The sequence below is a fragment of the Diplotaxodon limnothrissa genome, linkage group LG3, assembly GCF_057381915.1.
Source record: "Diplotaxodon limnothrissa isolate DT_005_m linkage group LG3, D_limnothrissa_male_GT1.1, whole genome shotgun sequence".
Taxonomy (NCBI): domain Eukaryota; kingdom Metazoa; phylum Chordata; class Actinopteri; order Cichliformes; family Cichlidae; genus Diplotaxodon; species Diplotaxodon limnothrissa.
This window is the reverse complement of record NC_140598.1, coordinates 65,854,240-65,876,057: the sequence shown is the minus strand read 5'-3', so window position 1 is coordinate 65,876,057 and position 21,818 is coordinate 65,854,240. Positions and strand designations below refer to the sequence as shown.

The window sequence follows — 21,818 nt, the reverse complement described above, 5'->3', positions numbered from 1 at the left end:
GTTCTTGGCATTAGAACAAGAAAGCAGAATAAAACTGCCAAGGGGACGGTTCGTCCAAATTCCTTGCCTCTGAGTTTGGTCATTTGGATTAACTATAAAAACATTTGCCCTTCAAAGTGATCAGACAGCAGATCACAGGTAATTCGAGGCATGCTGAGACCCTAAAAGTCTTTCACCAGAATGATTTTGTTATTTATCAGTAATAATGGTATGAGTGATATGGATGAGTGAATAGTAAATGAGGCGCTAAAGGCTCTTTTAGACTTTGGTTCATTTGACCGAGGAAAGAAAAAAGACATTGCTATCTAACAAAACACATAGTTACATAAAATGAGGCATAACGCAGTGACTAGACAGGTTTAGTGCCATCATCCTGCATGATCAGTTCTTATCATAGTAACTAAATATGATATATGCAAATAGCATGAACTGCTTTTTGTCAGCTTTCTATACGTATAAATACGATCCCTAAAGACCATGGAAACTTTGACCAGATGGCAACTGATGATGGACTCGTTGAGCAATAATGCCTTTTTTCTCTTTTAGAGTTATTCTTTTTATAATAAAGAGCTTTATGTCTGTGAAGGTTCTCAGTCATCCAGGTCATTGTAGTCAAAGGAGCTTGCAAAGAAAAGCGTCCTAATTACTCCAAGTTTGTGTTCCAGAGGGTGATGGGAGTCAAAGAGGAGGTACTGGTCCGTGTGTGTGGGCTTCCGGTTCTATGTTAAGGTTGCCGTTCTCTTCAATGTGCACAGCGCAGTCCAGGAAAGGCAAACAGTCGTCCTTTGTGTCTTCCCTGGTGAACTTGATGTTTTAATCCACAGCGTTAATGTGCACAGTGAAGGATTCCACTTCTTGTGTCTTGATTTTGACCCAGGTGTCGTCTACATATCTGTACCAGTGGCTGGGTACTCTTCCTTTGAAAGAGCCAAGAGCCTTCCTTTCCACTTCTTCCATGTAAAGGTTGGCTACAATAGGTGACACGGGGGAGTCCATGGCACAGCCATGTTTTTGTCTGTAGAAGCCTTCGTTGTATTTGAAGTATGTTGTGGTAAGGCAGAGGTCTAACAGTGTGCAAATCTGATCGGGTGTGAAGTTGGTCCTGTCTTCCAAGGAGCTGTCTTCTTGTAGTCGTTTTCTGACAATCTCCACTCAAAAGGAAGCACTCAAAACGTGCGGCAATCCTAAATGGGCGTTCTTAAAGTCAGCAAAGAGGCACAGAAAAGAAGATCAGACACCAGCGAGGGAGGATAAGAAGGACAGACGCAACAACATTGTCATCCCCTATGTAGCCGGTGTATCAGAAAAACTCAGGAGAGTTTTCTCCAAGCATGACATCCTGGTGCATTTCAGACCCAGCAACACACTCAGACAAAAACTGGTTCACCCGAAAGACAAAACGCCAAAACACAGACTTAACAATGTGGTGTATGCTGTACAGTGCAGCGAGGAATGCCCAGACCTCTACATTGGAGAGACCAAACAGCCACTTCACAAGCGCATGGCACAACACAGAAGAGCCACCTCCACAGGACAAGACTCAGCAGTCCATCTGCATCTTAAGGATAAAGGACACTCTTTTGAGGATGCCAATGTTCACATTTTGGACAGAGAGGACAGATGGTTTGAAAGAGGAGTGAAAGAAGCCATCTATGTCCACTGTGAGCGACCATCTTTGAACAGAGGCGGTGGTTTACGACACCAACTGTCTGCCATCTATAATCCAGTTTTGAGTTCCCTCCCCAGACGCCTTAACGCCCACTCACATCCTGGGCCATCTGACCTCAGGAATTCGCATGATAAGGTGGGGCCAGGTTTCACAATGAGCTCACCCGAAACCCTGGCTGATTGGGACCCACACCCATTTTCACACCTTGGCTCAGGCGATTAAAAGATCATCAATCAGGGGGTCCTTTTGTCCCTCTGTGGGGGGTTACTCCCACTAGGTTTAAATCTGGGACTCTCCCCCATTTAACCTTAGAACTGAAGAAGCTTCTCGGATGAGAGGTGAAACGTCTTCAAGCAACTTAAAGAAGTCCAGACGCTTTTCTTTGCAAGCTCCTTTGACAATAAAGAGCTATAATTATATCTGTGTGGCCTGACTTAACCTCACAGAGACAAAGAAGCAAAGCTGATAAAAAACAATGGGTAGAAAGGAGAAAGACCCTCCTACTCTCCTGGCAGAGGTCCGAAGGATCTTCTAGGAATCACTCAACCATCCATATCTGTTGCTCTCTAAGGCTCTCAGTGTAAGTTACCACACCACCTTACCCCAGTAAGAAGAAAACCTCTTTTATTGTACAGAAAATCCAGGGTTAACCCTGAAGTGAAAATTCTGCTCCCTCATTCACCAAACTAATTAATTATCTCGTTTCCATCTTTTAGTAATATGAACTGAGAAAAGTCAAGCGTGCAGCTGCCAAGATGCCACTTGCCACCAGTTTGGCCATATTTCAGAGCTGCAATATCACTGGAGTGCCCAAAAGCACAAGGTGTGCAATACTCAGAGACATGGCCAAGACGACCACCACTGAACAAGACACACAAGCTGAAACGTCAAGACTGGGCCAAGAAATATCTCAAGACTGGTTTTTCTAAGGTTTTATGGACTGATGAAATGAGAGTGAGTCTTGATGGGCCAGATGGATGGGCCCGTGGCTGGATTGGTAAAGGGCAGAGAGCTCCAGTTCGACTCAGACGCCAGCAAGGTGGAGGTGGAGTACTGGTTTGGGCTGGTATCATCAAAGATGAGCTTGTGGGGCCTTTTCGGGTTGAGGATGGAGTCAAGCTCAACTCCCAGTCCTACTGCCAGTTTCTGGAAGACACCTTCTTCAAGCAGTGGTACAGGAAGAAGTCTGCATCCTTCAAGAAAAACATGATTTTCATGCAGGACAATGCTCCATCACACTCGTCCAAGTACTCCACAGCGTGGCTGGCAAGAAAGGGTATAAAAGAAGAAAAACTAATGACATGGCCACCTTGTTCACCTGATCTGAACCCCATTGAGAACCTGTGGTCCATCATCAAATGTGAGTTTTACAAGGAGGGAAAACAGTACACCTCTCTGAACAGTGTCTGGGAGGCTGTGGTTGCTGCTGCACGCAATGTTGATGGTGAACAGATCAAAACACTGACAGAATCCATGGATGGCAGGCTTTTGAGTGTCCTTGCAAAGAAAGGTGGCTATGTTGGTCGCTGATTTGTTTTTGTTTTGTTTTTGAATGTCAGAAATGTATATTTGTGAATGTGGAGATGTTATATTGGTTTCACTGGTAAAAATAAATAATTGAAATGGGTATATATTTGTTTTTTGTTACGTGGCCTAATAATTATGCACAGTAATAGTCACCTGCACACACAGATATCCCCCTAAAATAGCTAAAACTAAAAACAAACTAAAAACTACTTCCAAAAACATTCAGCTTTGATATTAATGAGTTTTTTGGGTTCATTGAGAACATGGTTGTTGTTCAATAATAAAATTATTCCTCAAAAATACAACTTGCCTAATAATTCTGCACTCCCTGTATACAGGCAGTGTGCTAGGGAGTCTTCTCATTTCTCAGCCTGCTGCCTTTTCATAATTAGCTGATATGAATGCCTTGTGAGAGCTACAGAGTGTAAAAAAAAAACTCATTCAAGTTTGAGTGAGTGTATGAGGAGCTGGGGAATTATCGGAAATGATTTGAGGGGGTGTGTGTGTGTGTACAGTCACTTATAAAAGTCGAGATGCACTCTTCAAGTGTCTGTGAAATGGCATGGCTTTGATGCACACAGTTGTAGCTATCTTACCCCCGCTTGGGAACATGGTGTAATCATTTTGGAGAGTCAAAGGCACTACAGAATCTGGGAACAAGTCATATTTTCAGGATTTGGAAAGATAGTATGGAGTGTATAAATTTGGAGGACTTTATGAAGAAGCATTTCAGGTCAAGAACAGTTCTTAATATACAAGTACTGACAACCTACCCAGTCCTCCACCTATACTTGTTTACTAATATATTTTTCCTTTTCTTGCCATTATACACTTTTTTGTCATCTTTGCTTGCTGTGTGTGATAGGTTAAACCAGGCCACAGACTTACTGAAAGCTCTTTAATATAAAAGGAATACATTACCCCTAAAAGAAAAAAACAATCACATTACTTCCCTAATGTGAAGTAAAATAAAATATATTCCAGTTTTTACCACTAATGACTACCTTCTAAAGCAGTTAATAGAAGTTGTTCACATTAAACTATGAAGTATAATACCAAGGTTCAAAAGAAAACTTTCTAAGATTAAAAAAACAAACAATGGGACTGGACAAAATCATAATGTTGTCTCTCACATGTACACAGAAGAAATACTTATCCTCAAGAGTTTCACTTCTAGGTAAAAAAGGTTAATAATAAATCTTAATAGTGACGCTTATAAATACAACTTACACTTTCCAATACATTACTGTTCAGAAGTATGCCAGATGACATACAAAGCAGAAAAGACACCATTCAAAGGCTGACCATGAACTGCAGTGTCCCAGGTTTTAGGATCATTTTTCAGGGTGCACTGTATATGCAATTTATAGCACAGCAAAGTACTGTGGATATAGAGAAAGGCTGCATACTAATGTATAACGGATAAAAATGTGTTTTGTGTGTGGTATAAAAATGTTGTTGTTGATAATTCTTCATAATGCAATCAGTAATTTTGTTTATAAAGGGCAGTATTTTCCAACTTTTTGGAGCCACAGCACATATTTCACATTAGAAAAACCACACCACCAAACAAAAATGTAACAAAAAACATATTGATAATTTTCTTACGCGCACCAGGTATAGCGGAATTGGCTTGGTTTATCCTCAGTATACCTTTTTACGTTCTTCTGACCACTACTCAAACATTGATATAGGCGTTCTTATATATGCAGCTAGCATGCTGAAAAGGCAAGTGTTTTTAGTTGTCTCTAGGTCTCTGTTCTCCATACCTCATGAACACCTAATATGCATTACATGCATTACACCAAGTCAGCAAAATATTCAGATTCTTCACATTTCCAGGGCATTGAAAAGTGGAATGCTGTCAAAGCTGTTTGCCTTTCTGAATAATGCACAATCACCCCTTTGATATCTGGGTTTAGGCTATAGGAACGTGGGCCTGTCACTCCAAACTCTCCAGATGTTTACACCTGAAAAGAACCCCTTGCTGTCACTTTTAAATACAGTAGCCAACTTTAATTTTCTAACTTGTAGGTTTAATCATTTGCAGGGGCAATATTTTTACTTCAACCACATAACAAAGTATTTTTCAGAGCCTAAACCTAACCAGGTGTAGTGTTACTTAGACTATCAACAAAACATGAATGAAAACCAAAGGAAGCAAAGTTTAAATACACAGCTACAAAAAGGATACAAAATAAGATGTACTGCACTAATCCACTAATGCCAGTGCTGCTTCATCTATTATTCATGTGCACAATATTTCAGCAGTCAAGGCGCATATGGAAAGGGTATATCTGGCACCTCTTTAAAGACATTCGTATCAGAATGTCAACAGGCTGGCAGTAACTGATGCTTTGGGAGGGATCACCTAAAATAATATAGGAATAAAACCAAACTTTCATGGAAACAAGTCTCAACTACAAAAAAGAAAGGAATAACCTTTAGACCTTTATTATAACATTGCTAGTTAATATGGTTAAGTGGCATGCATTATTTTTCCATTGAAGGTATGATTGATTATAATAAACTAGTTTGCAAAGAGTAAACTTTGATTTGGCTTTGGCATTTGTCTGGCAGATGCACATTACCCTGCCATGCCAGCTAAATTAAGCATGAAAATCAAGCTTGGATATAGAATTATAGCTTTAAAAAGGCTACATAAGGACTTGCAGGACTGAAAAATTATCCTTTTTTCTAAAAGTCTGTAAATGTGACCGGCAACTTAAAGAACAAAATTGTATTTTGTCATAATAATAATAATAATAATAATAATAATAATAATAATAATAATAATAATTATTATTATTATTATTATTATTATTATTATTATAGGGTCTTTATGTTACAATATAAGGCATCCTTGAGGTGACTGTGTTTTTGATTTGGCACCATACGAATAAAACTTAAAATTGGAAAATTGAACAATAATGTTTAGTGTGTGGCTCTCACTCTTAGTGCTATAACATAGACGTGAAAGTGAGAATTTTGGGGGGGTCAAGGAATTCATTTCTGACTCCAGAACAAACTATACAAAAGGAGTGAGTCTTGGAAGTAAGAAATATCAGATTACATTATTTTGATTTTACATAATAAAGTGGTAATAATGAACATTCACACTTCTATTACTTAAGAAGTTCCCTTTTTACCCAAGCCAAAGTGAGGGAAGAATGTCAAGGACTCTGTTCCTATCCGAAAAGTCATTTGATTTAAATTTGTGATAAATGCTTTTCTTTTTTCTTTTTTTTCCTGAGCACTGTCTTATCTATGCGCCCTCATTATTTGATCCTTATTTATTAAGGTCAGTGAGATATTATCTTGCTGAGGTAGAAACTGTATTTGTGAACTAAGGGGAAGGAGAGAGAATCGTTTTTAAAAAATTCAAGGTACCGTACCAGAAATCGAAACTTTTTCAAAATCTACAAGTATGCAATTATACTAAGCAACATTTATATAAGAAATGCACCCAAAACATAATACTTTGCAGGGGTTGTTACATTTGCAAAAACGGTATAAACATCTCAATTCAACGTCTGCATAACAATGATCGCATGGCATTTTGAACATCCACTGACTGACTCTACATTGGAGTGAGTGTTTCTTTACTGTTAATCATTTTTACTTTTGTCTCCCGTTGATTTAACATCTCCTTGATTACTTCGTTTTTTTCCATTTTGTCAGTCATGCATATAAAACTAGGGCTACAATTAAAAGCATACTTATTGATTGACTGTCACAGGCTTCTAACGGATGATCACTGCTACCAGTGAATTTCAGAATAAATCATTCCATTAACTTTCATTATATTGATTATAACTGATTTTGGTGACACTAAAAGGCTTTAATAAGAAGCCAATCATGAAAAAAATCACACTCCATTAAACAATGTCTTATAGCAGCAGCAAGGAGTAAGCATTACTGTCTTTGTCTGTAATCTTACTTGAGTATCTTGAGGGGAATCGAGGTATCTTTGATGGCAACGATGACACCACCGTGGTCCAGATACAGGATATGATGCTCCTCCTCAAACACCTTTCAAAAGCAACATATTTAGAAATAACAAAAGGCATGACAGTCAAAGGCTAATAAACAATTTGAAATGATAGATATAATATACTTTTTTATCCTCTCAGATTCTCCTCAGTGGAAAGCTGAAATGGTGAGGTCAGAATGGGAAGAGTGAAGCAGTATAAAAGAAGAATTAAGATAGAGGATGTGTACCTGTCTCCACGTCTTTCCGCAGTCTGAAGAGATATACATTTCTTCCTTATACTCTACTAGCTTGGAGCCCAGGTTACCTGAAGGCACAATGAGGAATGGAGAATTTTATCAGGCATGAAGTGAGCCTTCATGTGGGGCAGGCAACAATAATGGATTCAAACTGTGTTAGGGATGCTAGAAAGGGAATAACTGAAGAGACAAAGTCACAAAGGTTGAGCGCTCCTCGAGAACTTTTTATTGCTGTGTGTGGGGGTTTTTTTGTTTGTTTTTTTTACATTTGGCCAAAAGGAGAGAATATGTTTGAATTCTGAATCTGCCAAAATTAGCTAAGATATAAAAAAGGATTTATCTCTTTCTCTGATCAAAGCTGGAGGCGTATATTTGAATATCGGAATAGATTTTCTGATTTAGTAAAGTTACGCTTTAAACCCGAATATCTTAAGGGTTTAGAGTTTGTACTTCTTTTTTAAATTAAAATGTAGCTACAATGTGTGTGCTTCAGTAACACGTCACTAATTTTAATAACTTTTTTGGTAATGTTGTTGCTATAAAGTTTCCAGACAACCAGTGAAGACCCCAACAGGTTATACAGACGTATGATGTATGTTTTGTGAAAAATTAATTTAGCCAATGAAGATGTCACCCACTGGTTTCTGGACTAATTCGGAAGGTTAAAGGTTATTTTTTGGTTATTTTTTTCAGATATCAGTGGAAGAGTGCTGGAGAAGTGGGCAGCCCTGGTACCTCCTAAATAAGAGTCCACGTATTTAGGAGCCAGGTTAAGGCAGGTACTTAAGGGGCCAGGATGTCTCCTTCTCCAGGCCTCTGTCATCTTCCCCCAACCTATGAGGGTCATACACGATTCCAGTAAGGACTCGAGGTGGTAAACCGTAGGCTATGGTTATAGGGCCATACACAGTCCAAAATCAACCAGAATCGGGTTTGCCTCGGGAATTTGGTTGAAGCATGGTGGGTGAGTATTAAGTGTGTGAATGGGAATGTGCAAATGTAGTACCACTTAAATTAAATATAAGTGCAAAACAATGACTACAACTATGCCTTACAGTATGCATCCACTGATTCTAAGTACAGATTGGACAGAATAATAAGTTAGTGGGGCAATATCTGACGGTGTGCTCTGAATGCTGATGTGAGGTCATGTGATACTGTAGAGAGGGACACTTGTGTTGGTGAAGAGAACACCAGTTGCTGGTGGTGAAGAGCTGCTGGGAAATGGCTTTTCAGGCAGCCCATTACAAACCCATACCTGGCCTGTAAACTATGAAAAGAATAGGCCTGATTTTACTGGCATTTGTGCTAGTGCAACACTAGCATTTGTGCTAGTGTTGCCTATCCTGTCCTGAATGCCAGCTGGTTAATCCAGTGTCTATGCCAAAATCACCTCGACACCTCCTAACCCTCATGGAAGTCCCAGTCAAGTGTATTATTATGAACTTACACAAGGTAAGAGCTTTATTACAGGGGACCAAGTCAATTCAAATGAACTTATTCTGCTCTACATAAATAGACAAGAGCCTATTTAGGTCACACATATTCCCAAGTGGGGATTGTTTATTATAAAGTTGTGTGAACTGACAGAGGCAGAGCAACTTAGATTTACCATTTCAACTTCCTAAAAGCATGGAAGAAGGCGAAGCTTGTGTCTCTGGTGAGCTAGGTGAACGTGCTTCCCTGTGATAACCATCTCTCACCGGCTGAGAGTGCATATATAGCTAAGTTGCAACTGAGCTATATCTGATGCGTTTTTTCTCTGGGGCCAGGTTGCACTAACCTCATAAAGTATATTTTGGTAACTTTCCCAAGGCTGTCAGTTCAGTTACAACCCTATAGGCTGCAAAAACACCAAAGCAAAATGGTTCTCAAAGAATTGAAGGCAATGCTGGAGATGGGGCATATAAGAGTCACTCAGTTTCTGATATAGTCCCATTGTTCTTGTTGTGGTTGTGTAAGGGTGGGCCTAGCTTGGAGAGCATGGCACACCTTGATGCAGCTCAGTGTCCTGTGGTAACTGTGGGCAGGGATAGCTCAGTAGGTAGAGTGGTGGCCCCATGATCGGAAGGTCGGGGGTTCGATTCCCCTGAACAGCTACCCTGAGGTACCCCTGAGCAAGGTACCATCCCTACACACTGCTCCCTGGGCGGCCAATGGCTGCCCACTGCTTCACTGAATGAATGGGTTAAATGCAGAGAGGAATTTCCCACGGGGATCAATAAAGTTCACTTTCTTTCTTTTCTATATAAATAAAATTCAATTCAAAAACTATACTGTGTGTCTTTGTTTCTGTGAGAGTTTTTTTTTTTTAAGCAGAAATGGGCTTTAGTAGAAAATCAAAAGTGTGACTTAAATGGCTTGTTTTCTCTTTTTCACAAACAGACACAGGCAGCTTACTCACTGACTTAATTTCATTTTCAAGCCTTTTTTGCTTTCTGTCAGCAATGCCCCCACAAAGACAAATATAGTAAAGTATCCAATAAATAAAATTGCTGGCAGTTTAGTAAACTCCACCTTGTGTAAAAGTCCCCAGGCATGAAGCAGTGTGGCAGCAGTTTTATACTCCACCACTGCACAGACAGAAAGGAACAGCCAAAGCGTTTCCCTTGGTAAATTAACTGTATTTTTTCTCTGGAGGAAAGGGGTTTTCTTGCCTAACCATGCAAACTCTTTACATAAATACTGTGCAAAAATCTTGAGCCACACCTTATTTCTTTATATTTTGATAGGAAAATGGGAAATTGCTGGGAAATACAATATAAAAGAAAAAAAAAACTCAAATTTGTTCAGTTGTAACAAACTTTATTCACCTTTATTCTTCAGCACAGCCTGAATTCTCTTAGGCAAGCTTTCTTTTTGTCATTCCTTTAAGTTGTCTTCAGGAATAGTTCTCCTTGATTCTTGAAGGACATTCCAAAGATCCTTTTGAGATAGTGGCTGCTTTTTCTCTGTTCTCTGCTAAGATGACCCCACACTGATTCAGTTACATTGAGATCTTAGCACTGGGGAGGCCAATACATGACTGGTAACGTTTCATCGTGGTTTTTTTATAATTAGGTATGTTTTTACTGCATTGGCAGTTTGTTTGGAATACTTGTTACACTGAACAATAAAGCCATCTGTGATGGTTTGGTACTGAATTTCAGTCAGTGGTGTTGGAGATCTTGTCAAACCTGATGAACTTATGAATACAGAAAACACTGTCTGATTTTGATCTGGCTTGCAATATCAAAAGTGCCTGGAAAGCAATTGGCTAATGGCCAATCATTTTTCAGCCCGATAATTATCCCAAACCCACTTCCAATGCTGTAAAAATATACCTGGATAGAAAAACGCACAGTTGAACACTATCACACATGGAACCCAGAACTTAACATTACTGAAGCAGTGTGGGAAAGGAAAAAAAGGCAGCTAACATCCTTGGAGAGTTTAGGCTGTGCGGAAGAATAAAGGTAGTCATCTCGAATCTTGACTTTCAAGCTAGACAAAATTGTACAAACTCTGGGTTTTGCCTTTTAAATTATATTTACATGATATTGTATTTGTACAGGTTTCAATAGATCGCTACACTGGCAAATGAAGACTCAAGACTATTTCATTGGATGGATGGCATGGATAGACTTTTCCATCTCACTTTATATTAGGGGCTTGCTGCTGTACTGCTTCCATGTCACTCTACCCATCCTCCTCATTCACACCAGCCCTTTGCATGTCCTCCATCACAGCATCAGCAAATCTTCTCTTTGATCTTCTTCTCTTCCTCCTGCCTGGCAGAGCCATATTTAATATTCTTTGTCCAGTATATCCACTATCCCTCCTCTGCACATGTCCAAACCATCTCAGCCTTGGCTCTTTGTCAACCTGAGCTGTCCCTCTGATACACCGATCTACTCTGATATACTGTAAGTTTCGGGCTATAAGGCGCTACTTTTTGCACAAGCTTTGAACCCTGCGGCTTTTAGTCAGGTGCGGCTTTTCTATGGATCGTCCATGACTTTTGTGATATCGTAAGACGATTGTTTTGGTTGTTCCGCTGTTGTACGGCACTACGTTGCCTGGCGGAAGGGCATGTGATCAGACACACAAGAGTACAAGGGTACAAGAGTGGTAACACTGGTCACATGTCCGTCCGCCAGGCAACGTAGTGCCGTATGAAGTAGCGCGAAAAACAAACTTGATTAGCAAGGCTCTCAGCGAGGGAAATAGAGCTGCTGCACGTACCCTTGGTATAAACGAATCAATGGTGAGACGCTGGAGACGCCAGCGTAAAAAACTAGCTCAGTCCAAAAAGACGAAAAAAGCTTTCAGAGGAAATAAGAGCAGATGGTTTAAACTTGAAGACTGGATGAACACACAGAGAGCAAACGGGCGAGGTGTTTCAACTGTGCAGATCTGATTAAAAGCCAAAACAGTCGCCAACGAAATGAAGATAGAAAATTTCAGAGGTGGGCCATCCTGGTGTCACAGATTTATGAAACGAAAAGGACTGTCCATCAGGGCACGGACGACGGTGTGTCAGCAACTCCCTTCCGACTACGCAGAGAAAATAACAAACTTCCGCAAATTCACACTAAGAAATAAAAACAAATGTATTCCATCGGACCGGATGAGATCATAAACATGGATGAAGTGCCGTTGACGTTTGACCTGTTAATAAGCAAGGTGAATCAACCATCACGGTGAGAACCACTGGCCATGAGAGAACAAATTTCATTTGTGTGCTGGTCTGCACAGCATCAGGGTTTAAACTTCTGCCAATGGTGATTTTTAAGCGAATGACTGTGCCAATAGAAAAGATCTCTGCTAAAGTCAACAAGAAAGGGTGGATGGTGGAAAGCGTAATGAAGGAGTGGCTGCAAGAGTGCTATGGGAAGCGACCTGGAGGATTCTTTCCCCCAAAAAAAGCGTTGCTTGTTTTGGACAGCATGAGGGCCCATATCACAGATTCTGTGAAAGCAGCCATTAAGAGCACAAACTCGATTCCAGCTGTGATTCCTGGAGGCACAATGAAGCACCTGCAGCCACTCGACATAAGTGTGAATTGTGCATTCAAAGTAGCACTACGCGTTCAGTGGGAGGCGTGGATGATGAGCGGCGATAAATCATTCACCAAAACTGGTTGCATGCGAAGAGCAAGTTTTGCCCAAGGCTGTCAGTGGATTCTGACAGCATGGCGAAGTGTGAAAACATCCACGATCACCAACAGATTTTGAAGGGCTGGACTGCTGCGTGATGGAGAGGGGGACACCGCCATGGCCCTTCAGAGGGTGTTCAACTCCGACACTGACAACGAGGATTTCTTTGGTTTTGAAAGCGACAACGAAGGAGAGAAGCGGAGAGTGGATGACGAAGCCATCCTAAGCCTGTTTGTTTCCGACACTGGAGAAGAGGACTTTGGTGGTTTTAGTGCGCAGGAAGAAGAGAAAGATGGTGGTGAATGACTGACTTTTCTTCTTGTTAAAGCTGTGTCACTGCACCTGAGCCTAAAAGGTAGGCCGAATCTATTTTTCTGGTGTGCTGTAGGTCATTGTTATACACTACATTTGTTACTCGTTTATAAAGCACAGTACATGTTTCGTACTTGTAATTACCTGTACTTGTATATATTAATCAAAGGGATGTGTTCCCAAACAGCCATCTCTTTCCTGATAATCCCCTTTGTGCATATTCTCTTACATATGGTAAGTAAACATTAAAACACCTGCGCCTTTCAGTCAGGTGCGGCTAATGTATGTACAAAACAGAATTTTCCCCTGATTTTAGCTTGTGCAGCTAATATTCAGGTGCGCTTTGTAGTCCGGAAAATACGGTACTCATTTCTAATCTTGTTTATCCTGGTTACTCTCAATGAAAACCTGCTCCCTACTCTCACTATAGATCAAAATGTTGTCTGCAAACATCGTAGTCCACAGAGACTCCTGCCAGACCCCAACCTGACTCAGACCTCAATCACCACAGAAAACAAGAAGGGGCACACAGCTGATCCTGGATTTAATACCACAGCCACCTTGAACCCCTCTGTAATTCCTATGACACATTTTGCCATTGTTTTGCTGTCCTCATACATCTCCTGCACCACCCTCACATACTTCTCTGCAAATCCCAACTTCCTCTCAGCACCCTATCATACACTTTCTCTAAATCTACAAAGACACAGCCAACCCCTCTAGAAAATTCAAGAAACAAGTTACATAAAGTGAAAACAAGTGGAGGAAGCTCATAAAAAATTACATAAATAAAAATAGGTTTACTTACCAGCACCCATAATAAGACCGGGAGCAGAGTCTTTGGTGTGGACAGTCCCAGACACATAGGGGTTGTCTGCCCAGCGCAAGTGGAGGTGGAGGTGACAGTCCGGCTGCAGAGGAGACACATGTAGAAAGAACTTAGGAAGCACTCAGATCCACCCACCAAAACAATGTTCAATGTGGCCCAAAGTACTTAGAGTAAAATAGTGGGTCTACTGAATACCGGAGCACTCGCTCAGCAATATTTAATGAGTCTTACGACAGATACCTGATTATCCCACTGCAAACTAATCGCAGTTCAAAAGGGTTTTAGTTCTGTTAATCAAACTGTATTTGTGACAGATATTTAATGAATGATAATTCATTTCAAATATGAGAATCAGAGTGGAGAGTCACCAGTGCAAACGTTAGGCATTTTATGAATTACATTTCCACTTGTTGCTTCAAACCCTAATGCCGAGGATGTTGACTGCAGTTTCAATAGAAATGTATTGTTTTGCACAAAAGATTGTCATGAACTGTTTCTGATAATATATCAAAAACCAGTGTTTGCAAATAGCTGGAAAGCAAGTTTGATCTATAAGAACCTGAAGACTTGTTGGTTGCATCAGATCATTACTCACCAAGATCCATCTCTGTTTTATGAATTACAAACAGTATATTACATCACTTTGGCTCATTCCAAAATAGGGTTTTCAGTATGCTTTCTCATAGATTCCAAAGCAGTGAAGACAAATTGTTGGTTAGGTAGCACAGGACATATTCTTCAGCAGTGTAAGTTAAGTACCATCAGAGGTGTAGTGCTGTTTGTCTAAACACTGTTTTAAAAAATGTTAGTGTGTCTGACTTTACCTGTACCAACTGTACCTACAACTAGCTGTTTTACAACTACTCTTTCAAGAATTTCTGAAATAAAAAGAAGGCTGGCGATTGGCCTATAATTAACTAAAACAGCAAGTGCTGGCTTTTTAAGTAATGGTTTAATTTTTGCCACCTTAAAAGCCTGTGGCATGTAGCATGTTACACTGATCACATTTAAGATCGACGCAATCATTAATGGTAGGAGTTTTATAGGAATGGGGTTTAAGAATGGGAACAAATTAACCTTTTATACCCTATGTAATTTTGCCAGTGTCTGGCTATATGTGCTTTGTGCAGAATTGCTCAGTAAATATATAAAAATCTTTTAGCATCTGCACATTTCTTTGTGGTGCTTCGTGGAGCACGCAAACTACAACACACCGCATTCCGAAACGATAAACCTCTCCTGTGTATAGAGGTCATTTCTCTTAACCAGTCTCTGTCAGGTAATGGCTACAGCTGACAGCACGTGCCTGTTACACTGACATATAGATAGTAGATAGTACATCTGCTATCTGGCTTTGTCTATCTCTGTGAGTTGTGATGTCAGTGAGGCAATACATGTGATGTCAGCTTTTGAAATAAAGCCGCCTCTCTGACTGATAGATGTAATAACTGGAATCCAGGCAAGGTAATTCTGTTGAGGTATGGAAGAGGCTAAAGGGAAGAGAGGTCAATATCAGAGCGACCAACCACGGCTCAGAGATGGTAAATGAGTCTCAAACTGATATCTGTGTCCTACCTCCAGATGTGTCAGCTGACTGAAGCGATGGTTCAAATAAAAGAACAGACTCACACCCCCTCTATCTCCCTGCGAGGTATGATGTATGGATATCAGACTGCGGGTGACTCATTGCTCTTTGCTGACTAGCCTACCCCTACAGCAGCAACTTTGACAAGATGGATGGCAAAGCTAGGAGGGCATCTCAAACACATCCTTCAATGTACAACACTCATCCTTCCTTCGCTTACTTTATGCTTACACTCTGAACAACCTAGTCAACAGGTCTGAACAGTCTGATTGATTGCTGCTTGTGCAAGATTGCATCTGCACTTCAGTTTATAGATACAAAGTCTAAGCCAAGTGTCTACTACTACTATGTACAATATGCATGACTATGTGCAGTACTAACGTACTCTGTAAAAATCTGTATTGAGTACAGACTAGTTTGGTTAGATGGATGCTTACCGCTTTGCAACTGACAGGTTTGCCATTCATGTCAGTGGTAGGTGGGGCCAAGGGTTCCCAGTCACGTCCTTTGTTGTAAGTTATTACAGTTGCCACTCTTCCATCAATTTTCTGGTTTGCCAAGAAGACTCCTTTGATTCCACGTACCTGACAGAATGAGATAGATTTTTCATAGCTTGGGTTAATTTTGCAAAAAGTTATTTCTGTTGCCCTTTTAAAGAAATCTTTGAACATGATGCAAGTCATTTTGAAAAAAAATGTGGTATATATGTAACTACTGCTTAATCTTCTGTCAGCTGCTCCCTCTAGGGCAGGGGTGGGGGAACTCCAGGCCTCAAGGGCCAGTTCATTACTTGGCCTCTGGAGAACTTCAAGACATGTTGAGGAGGTAATTTAACCATTTAAATTAGCTGTGTTGGGTCAAGGACACATCTAAAACCTGCAGGACACTGGCTGTCAAGGCCTGGAGTTCCCCTACACCTGCTATAGGGGTTACCGCAGCAGATCATCTCATCCTATCCCTAGAAGGTCACCCCGAATGACAATCTTAATATATTCTACCATCTCTATCTCTGCCTCCTGTCTTTTTATTAATGTCACCATCTCCAAAACATACATCATACTAGGTCTCAGTACCCTCTTACAAATCTTTCCTTTCATTGTGTTGATGCATGCTCAATCATCCAGGTAAGGAAATCCCCCAAAACTGATTCTGGATGATCATGTTTACTGTAAACCAACACATACCAGTATGTAAGATTTGATCATTATCATCCACTGGAGCACAAACTGGGTGTCATCAGGGCTATACAACACAGAGTGAACACAATCCCCACGGATACAGCAGCCAGGGAAGCAAGAATCACTTGGATGTGCGAGGAAACATTTTTCCCACTGAAAAAATTACGTCCAGATGAACAGAATCAACTTTATGGGCTTTCCTTTTATTCTTGCTACCTCTCACAGAACAAGAATTTATGTTAACTACTAAAACAAAATGTGACACAGATGCTAAAATAAAGACAAAGTTGTAAATTCAATCAGCTGACTGACAGCAGCTTAACATTGGCTAATACTAAGCTAGAGGTCATGTAAAACAAATTAGGCTGTATTAGCCAAACCCTTGTATGTAGTTCAACAAGCAAAGGGAATGTTCTCTTCCAGCTGAGTCACTCAGTAGAACACATGTGGTATGGGATATCTCGCAGGATCTTTTTGGTGTAGTGGAAGTAGATCTTTTTTCTTTGCTCACTGCCCCTACTTCTCCATAACCAACTATTATTGCACCTCTGGGGATGAATGCGATAGCGCATGTTCCTTGACATGTTCCTGTATGCCTTTCCCCCAAAGGAAATGATACCAGTAATTCAAGAAAGAGTGTCTCAGCAGTGCCTCTCTCAGATTCTAGTGGCCCCTTGGTGACCAGCAAAGCTGTGGTATGCAGAGATAATCAGTGTGTTGGCAGTGAGGCCGTCCTCTCTGCAGGACCTCCTCTCTCAGGTGGGAGGGGAGGTGATTCATCCATGCTCAGAACTATGGCAGCTGCATACTTGCCTGTTGAGAGGTCAAACTTGGTAACCAGGTCTTCACCCACATGTGGCGGCAAAAATTTAGAGTGCTGGAGCTTCATATACTAGAGGCTTGTATGCATACAAACAACAGAACTTTGAGCAATGGAGCCAAAACCGACGCATTCTCCCATTCCAGTGCTCTATTGTGGATGTTTTAAAATTCCTGCAGGGACTGCTGGATAAAGGTCTTACCTTTTCTATCATTAAATTTTTTTGACATCTATATGTGCTAATCATAATTGCTTTAATGGGGGTCACAGCAGGTATACAGTGCACCAACTGAATCTTTAAGTCTGTATATATGAAGTTCCTTTCATATAAGACTACGTTGCTTCTTGCTTTGGGTTCTACAAAGCCAGTTGGTGACATTCATGCTTTGCCTTCTTGAACACAGTTTTCTGTTGGCCTCAGAGTTATACTATGTATGAATGTAACATTTACCTAAGGTTATTCCTGTGGCTTGTAGCTCTCTGAAATTTGAGCTTCTGAGTTTCTGCCTCCTTCCTTTGGCTTCTGAGGAGCAGAGGAGGCTGCTTTTTCTGTGTCTGGTGTGAGTACTGAATATATACATTGACTGCACTCAGAATGTGTGTTTATCTGACCAGTTGATTGCCTGCTTTGCTAATCCAGTCAGTAGTAGAGCTCTTTCTAAACAGAAGCTCTCCCAGTGGATTATGAAGGCTTACTGGCATAACGCTCCAAGAGTCTCTCTTTGCCTCTGGGTGTGAGAGCACATTTTATTTATTATTATTGTATTATTTTAGGTATTTATTCTGTTATGTTGCCCGGTCTTATAATAGAATACACCTTGAGGCGACTGATGATTTGGGGCTAAATAAATAACGCTGAATTGAATATGAGGTAATGAATGAGAATTGGGAAATTCAGGGGCTCTTTTTAAAGGGGTCATTGTGGATGATATTTATGCTGCAAACATGTTCAATTCTATCACTTAGAAGTGATCGCTCCTTCATTACCTTATTTTGTCCTTTCTGCTTAGTCTACAATGCACTAGGTCCCACTTAGGTCTGGTGGCTGCTTTCCGGGGCCTGTATATATTTCCCACACTATATGTGTTGTACCAAGTAAAATGACTGAAAAGGAACAAAGTGTGATGTCTGTAACTTCTGTTCCCTCAAGGAGCAGAATGAGGTAGACTTTCAGGATACTCCTCTGTGTAGCATAGCTCAGTGAAGGGCAGCTACAAAACTGAGGGATGACTGCGATGACAGGGTTGTGTAAGTGTGGGAAGAGCTGTGCATATGTCATCACATCATCTGCCTTAAAGGTGTGAATACAGGTGTCTTTGGCCAGGGCATGCAGGGGTGTGATAACCCACAATATACAGTATGTGTTTTACCTCATTGATGTCCTACAAGGAACAGAAGCTATAGACATTAACACTTTGATTTATTGCTTTTTTATGTGTGCTAGTTCAGTTTTTAATATTACCGGTACTGGTTTTATGTTGTAATCTAGATAAAGGAATCTAAAACTGGAATTTAACGTAACTTTGAATTCCAGAGTCTGAGTCATAATATCAAATAGAATATGCCGTTTAACCATCATTAAGGTTTAAACTACTGGACTGTTAAAGTTTAATTCACAGAAATCAATATCTACTGCATAGTTTTTGTGGCTGTGATATTGTTAGCTTTAGGTTCTGAAGATAAAATATAAAAGACTGAAACAATAATGAACAAAAACATTTAGACCAAGCCAGGCAGCATATCAGATATGTCTGCTTCTATAGCCTTCCTCAGCTCTCAGTGGCACTGATGTCCACACAAGAGAAACAAATCGTTTAAATCAAAGTACATAAGCCTGCCTGTATTCTCTTTGTACGTCTGGCTTCAAACCTCTTCCTGTCTGTATTTTATAGTCCTTCTGCTTCAATCTGTCTTTATTCATCCCACATATATTGTTCACCTCTCTATCTATATCTACAGCCTGTGACGAAAGCGCAGCCCAGAGCAAGGGATGACACATGGGAAGGAGGAGATGATCCACTGCCTATTCTTTCCCCTCTAACGCTCCCTCTCTCTTTCTTCCTCCACCCTTTGTGTCACGTCTTCTGTGCCCATTTATCTGGAGAAATTGGCAAAAGACTCAGGACATACACAAATGAACAAATGCATAGCATAGCTGCCTTGTAATGTGAAAGTTTTCCTGGCATGCTTAATGTGGAGAAGAGTAAGGAATTAACCTTTAACTTGGGTTTATACAGGGAGTGCAGAATTATTAGGCAAATGAGTATTTTGTCCACATCATCCTCTTCATGCATGTTGTCTTACTCCAAGCTGTATAGGCTCGAAAGCCTACTACCAATTAAGCATATTAGGTGATGTGCAACTCTATAATGAGAAGGGGTGTGGTCTAATGACATCAACACCCTATATCAGGTGTGCATAATTATTAGGCAACGTCCTTTCCTTTGGCAAAATGGGTCAAAAGAAGGACTTGACAGGCTCAGAAAAGTCAAAAATACTGAGATATCTTGCAGAGGGATGCAGCAGTCTCAAAATTGCAAAGCTTCTGAAGCGTGATCATCGAACAATCAAGCGTTTCATTCAAAATAGTCAACAGGGTCGCAAGAAGCGTGTGGAAAAACCAAGGCGCCAAATAACTGCCCATGAACTGAGAAAAGTCAAGCGTGCAGCTGCCAAGATGCCACTTGCCACCAGTTTGGCCATATTTCAGAGCTGCAATATCACTGGAGTGCCCAAAAGCACAAGGTGTGCAATATTCAGAGACATGGCCAAGACGACCACCACTGAACAAGACACACAAGCTGAAACGTCAAGACTGGGCCAAGAAATATCTCAAGACTGGTTTTTCTAAGGTTTTATGGACTGATGAAATGAGAGTGAGTCTTGATGGGCCAGATGGATGGGCCCGTGGCTGGATTGGTAAAGGGCAGAGAGCTCCAGTCCGACTCAGACGCCAGCAAGGTGGAGGTGGAGTACTGGTTTGGGCTGGTATCATCAAAGATGAGCTTGTGGGGCCTTTTCGGGTTGAGGATGGAGTCAAGCTCAACTCCCAGTCCTACTGCCAGTTTCTGGAAGACACCTTCTTCAAGCAGTGGTACAGGAAGAAGTCTGCATCCTTCAAGAAAAACATGATTTTCATGCAGGACAATGCTCCATCACACGCGTCCAAGTACTCCACAGCGTGGCTGGCAAGAAAGGGTATAAAAGAAGAAAAACTAATGACATGGCCACCTTGTTCACCTGATCTGAACCCCATTGAGAACCTGTGGTCCATCATCAAATGTGAGATTTACAAGGAGGGAAAGCAGTACACCTCTCTGAACAGTGTCTGGGAGGCTGTGGTTGCTGCTGCACGCAATGTTGATGGTGAACAGATCAAAACACTGACAGAATCCATGGATGGCAGGCTTTTGAGTGTCCTTGCAAAGAAAGGTGGCTATATTGGTCGCTGATTTGTTTTTGTTTTGTTTTTGAATGTCAGAAATGTATATTTGTGAACGTGGAGATGTTATATTGGTTTCACTGGTAAAAATAAATAAAGGCAGCACGGTGGCACGGTGGTTAGCACTGTTGCCGCACAGCAAGAAGGTCCTGAGTTCAATTCCAACATCATTTCTGTGTGGAGTTTGCATGTTCTCCCCGTGTTTGCGTGGGTTCCCTCCGGGTACTCCGGCTTCCTCCCACCGTCCAAAGACATGAAGGTTGTGGGGATAGGTTAATTGATAAATCCAAATTGCCACTAGGTGTGAATGTGAGTGCGAATGGTTGTCTGTCCCTGTGTGTTGGCCCTGCGACAGACTGGCTATGACAGCTGGGATAGGCTCCAGCGCCCCCCGCGACCCTGAAAAGGATAAGCGGAAGCGAATGGATGGATGGATGGATGGTAAAAATAAATAATTGAAATGGGTATATATTTGTTTTTGTTAAGTTGCCTAATAATTATGCACACACAAAATATCCCCCTAAAATAGCTAAAACTAAAAACTACTTCCAAAAACATTCAGCTTTGATATTAATGAGTTTTTTGGGTTCATTGAGAACATGGTTGTTGTTCAATAATAAAATCATTCCTCAAAAATACAACTTGCCTAATAATTCTGCACTCCCTGTATGTCCCCTGATCACTCAATATGGGTTAGAAGAGCTGTCCAGAAAAAATGACCCAGCTTCCTAAGCTTTGTAGCTTTGCCTGCCACCACCATGACCTGGGCTGGAAAACAGTTTGATTAAAAGATCCAAACGGGGTGCATTAATGGGTGGGTTATAAGGACACAGTGTACCCCTTCTGCAATCAACAGGAATTTTCTGTCATAAAAATAGTTTTTACATTTTGTCATTTTTTCTCCCTATTTCCCTCTTAAACCCACAGGTCTGCTTACAAAACTCTTTATTTTAATACTGTTTTGTGGAACTATAACAACTTTTTAGCCTGACTTCCTCATAAGGGACACATATAAAAACAGAAGACTTTAAAACATGTATTAAGATTCAGAGTCAAGAAACTGGTGTTTAGTTTAGAAAGAAAACAAC

General features: G+C 40.8%; 1 protein-coding gene across 1 annotated transcript in view; it reads right to left on the bottom strand.

Moving 5' to 3' along the window:
- sorcs2 (sortilin-related VPS10 domain containing receptor 2) overlaps positions 1-21,818 on the bottom strand; it is a 381,448-nt gene that overhangs the window by 16,937 nt on the left and 342,693 nt on the right. Inside the window, exons 10-13 of the mRNA XM_085349748.1 lie at positions 15,728-15,874; positions 13,685-13,787; positions 7,418-7,494; positions 7,137-7,228 (exon numbers count right to left, since the gene is read on the bottom strand). Of these exons, the coding sequence (XP_085205874.1) occupies positions 7,137-7,228; positions 7,418-7,494; positions 13,685-13,787; positions 15,728-15,874 (419 nt within the window). The remainder of the gene's footprint in view (positions 1-7,136; positions 7,229-7,417; positions 7,495-13,684; positions 13,788-15,727; positions 15,875-21,818) is intronic.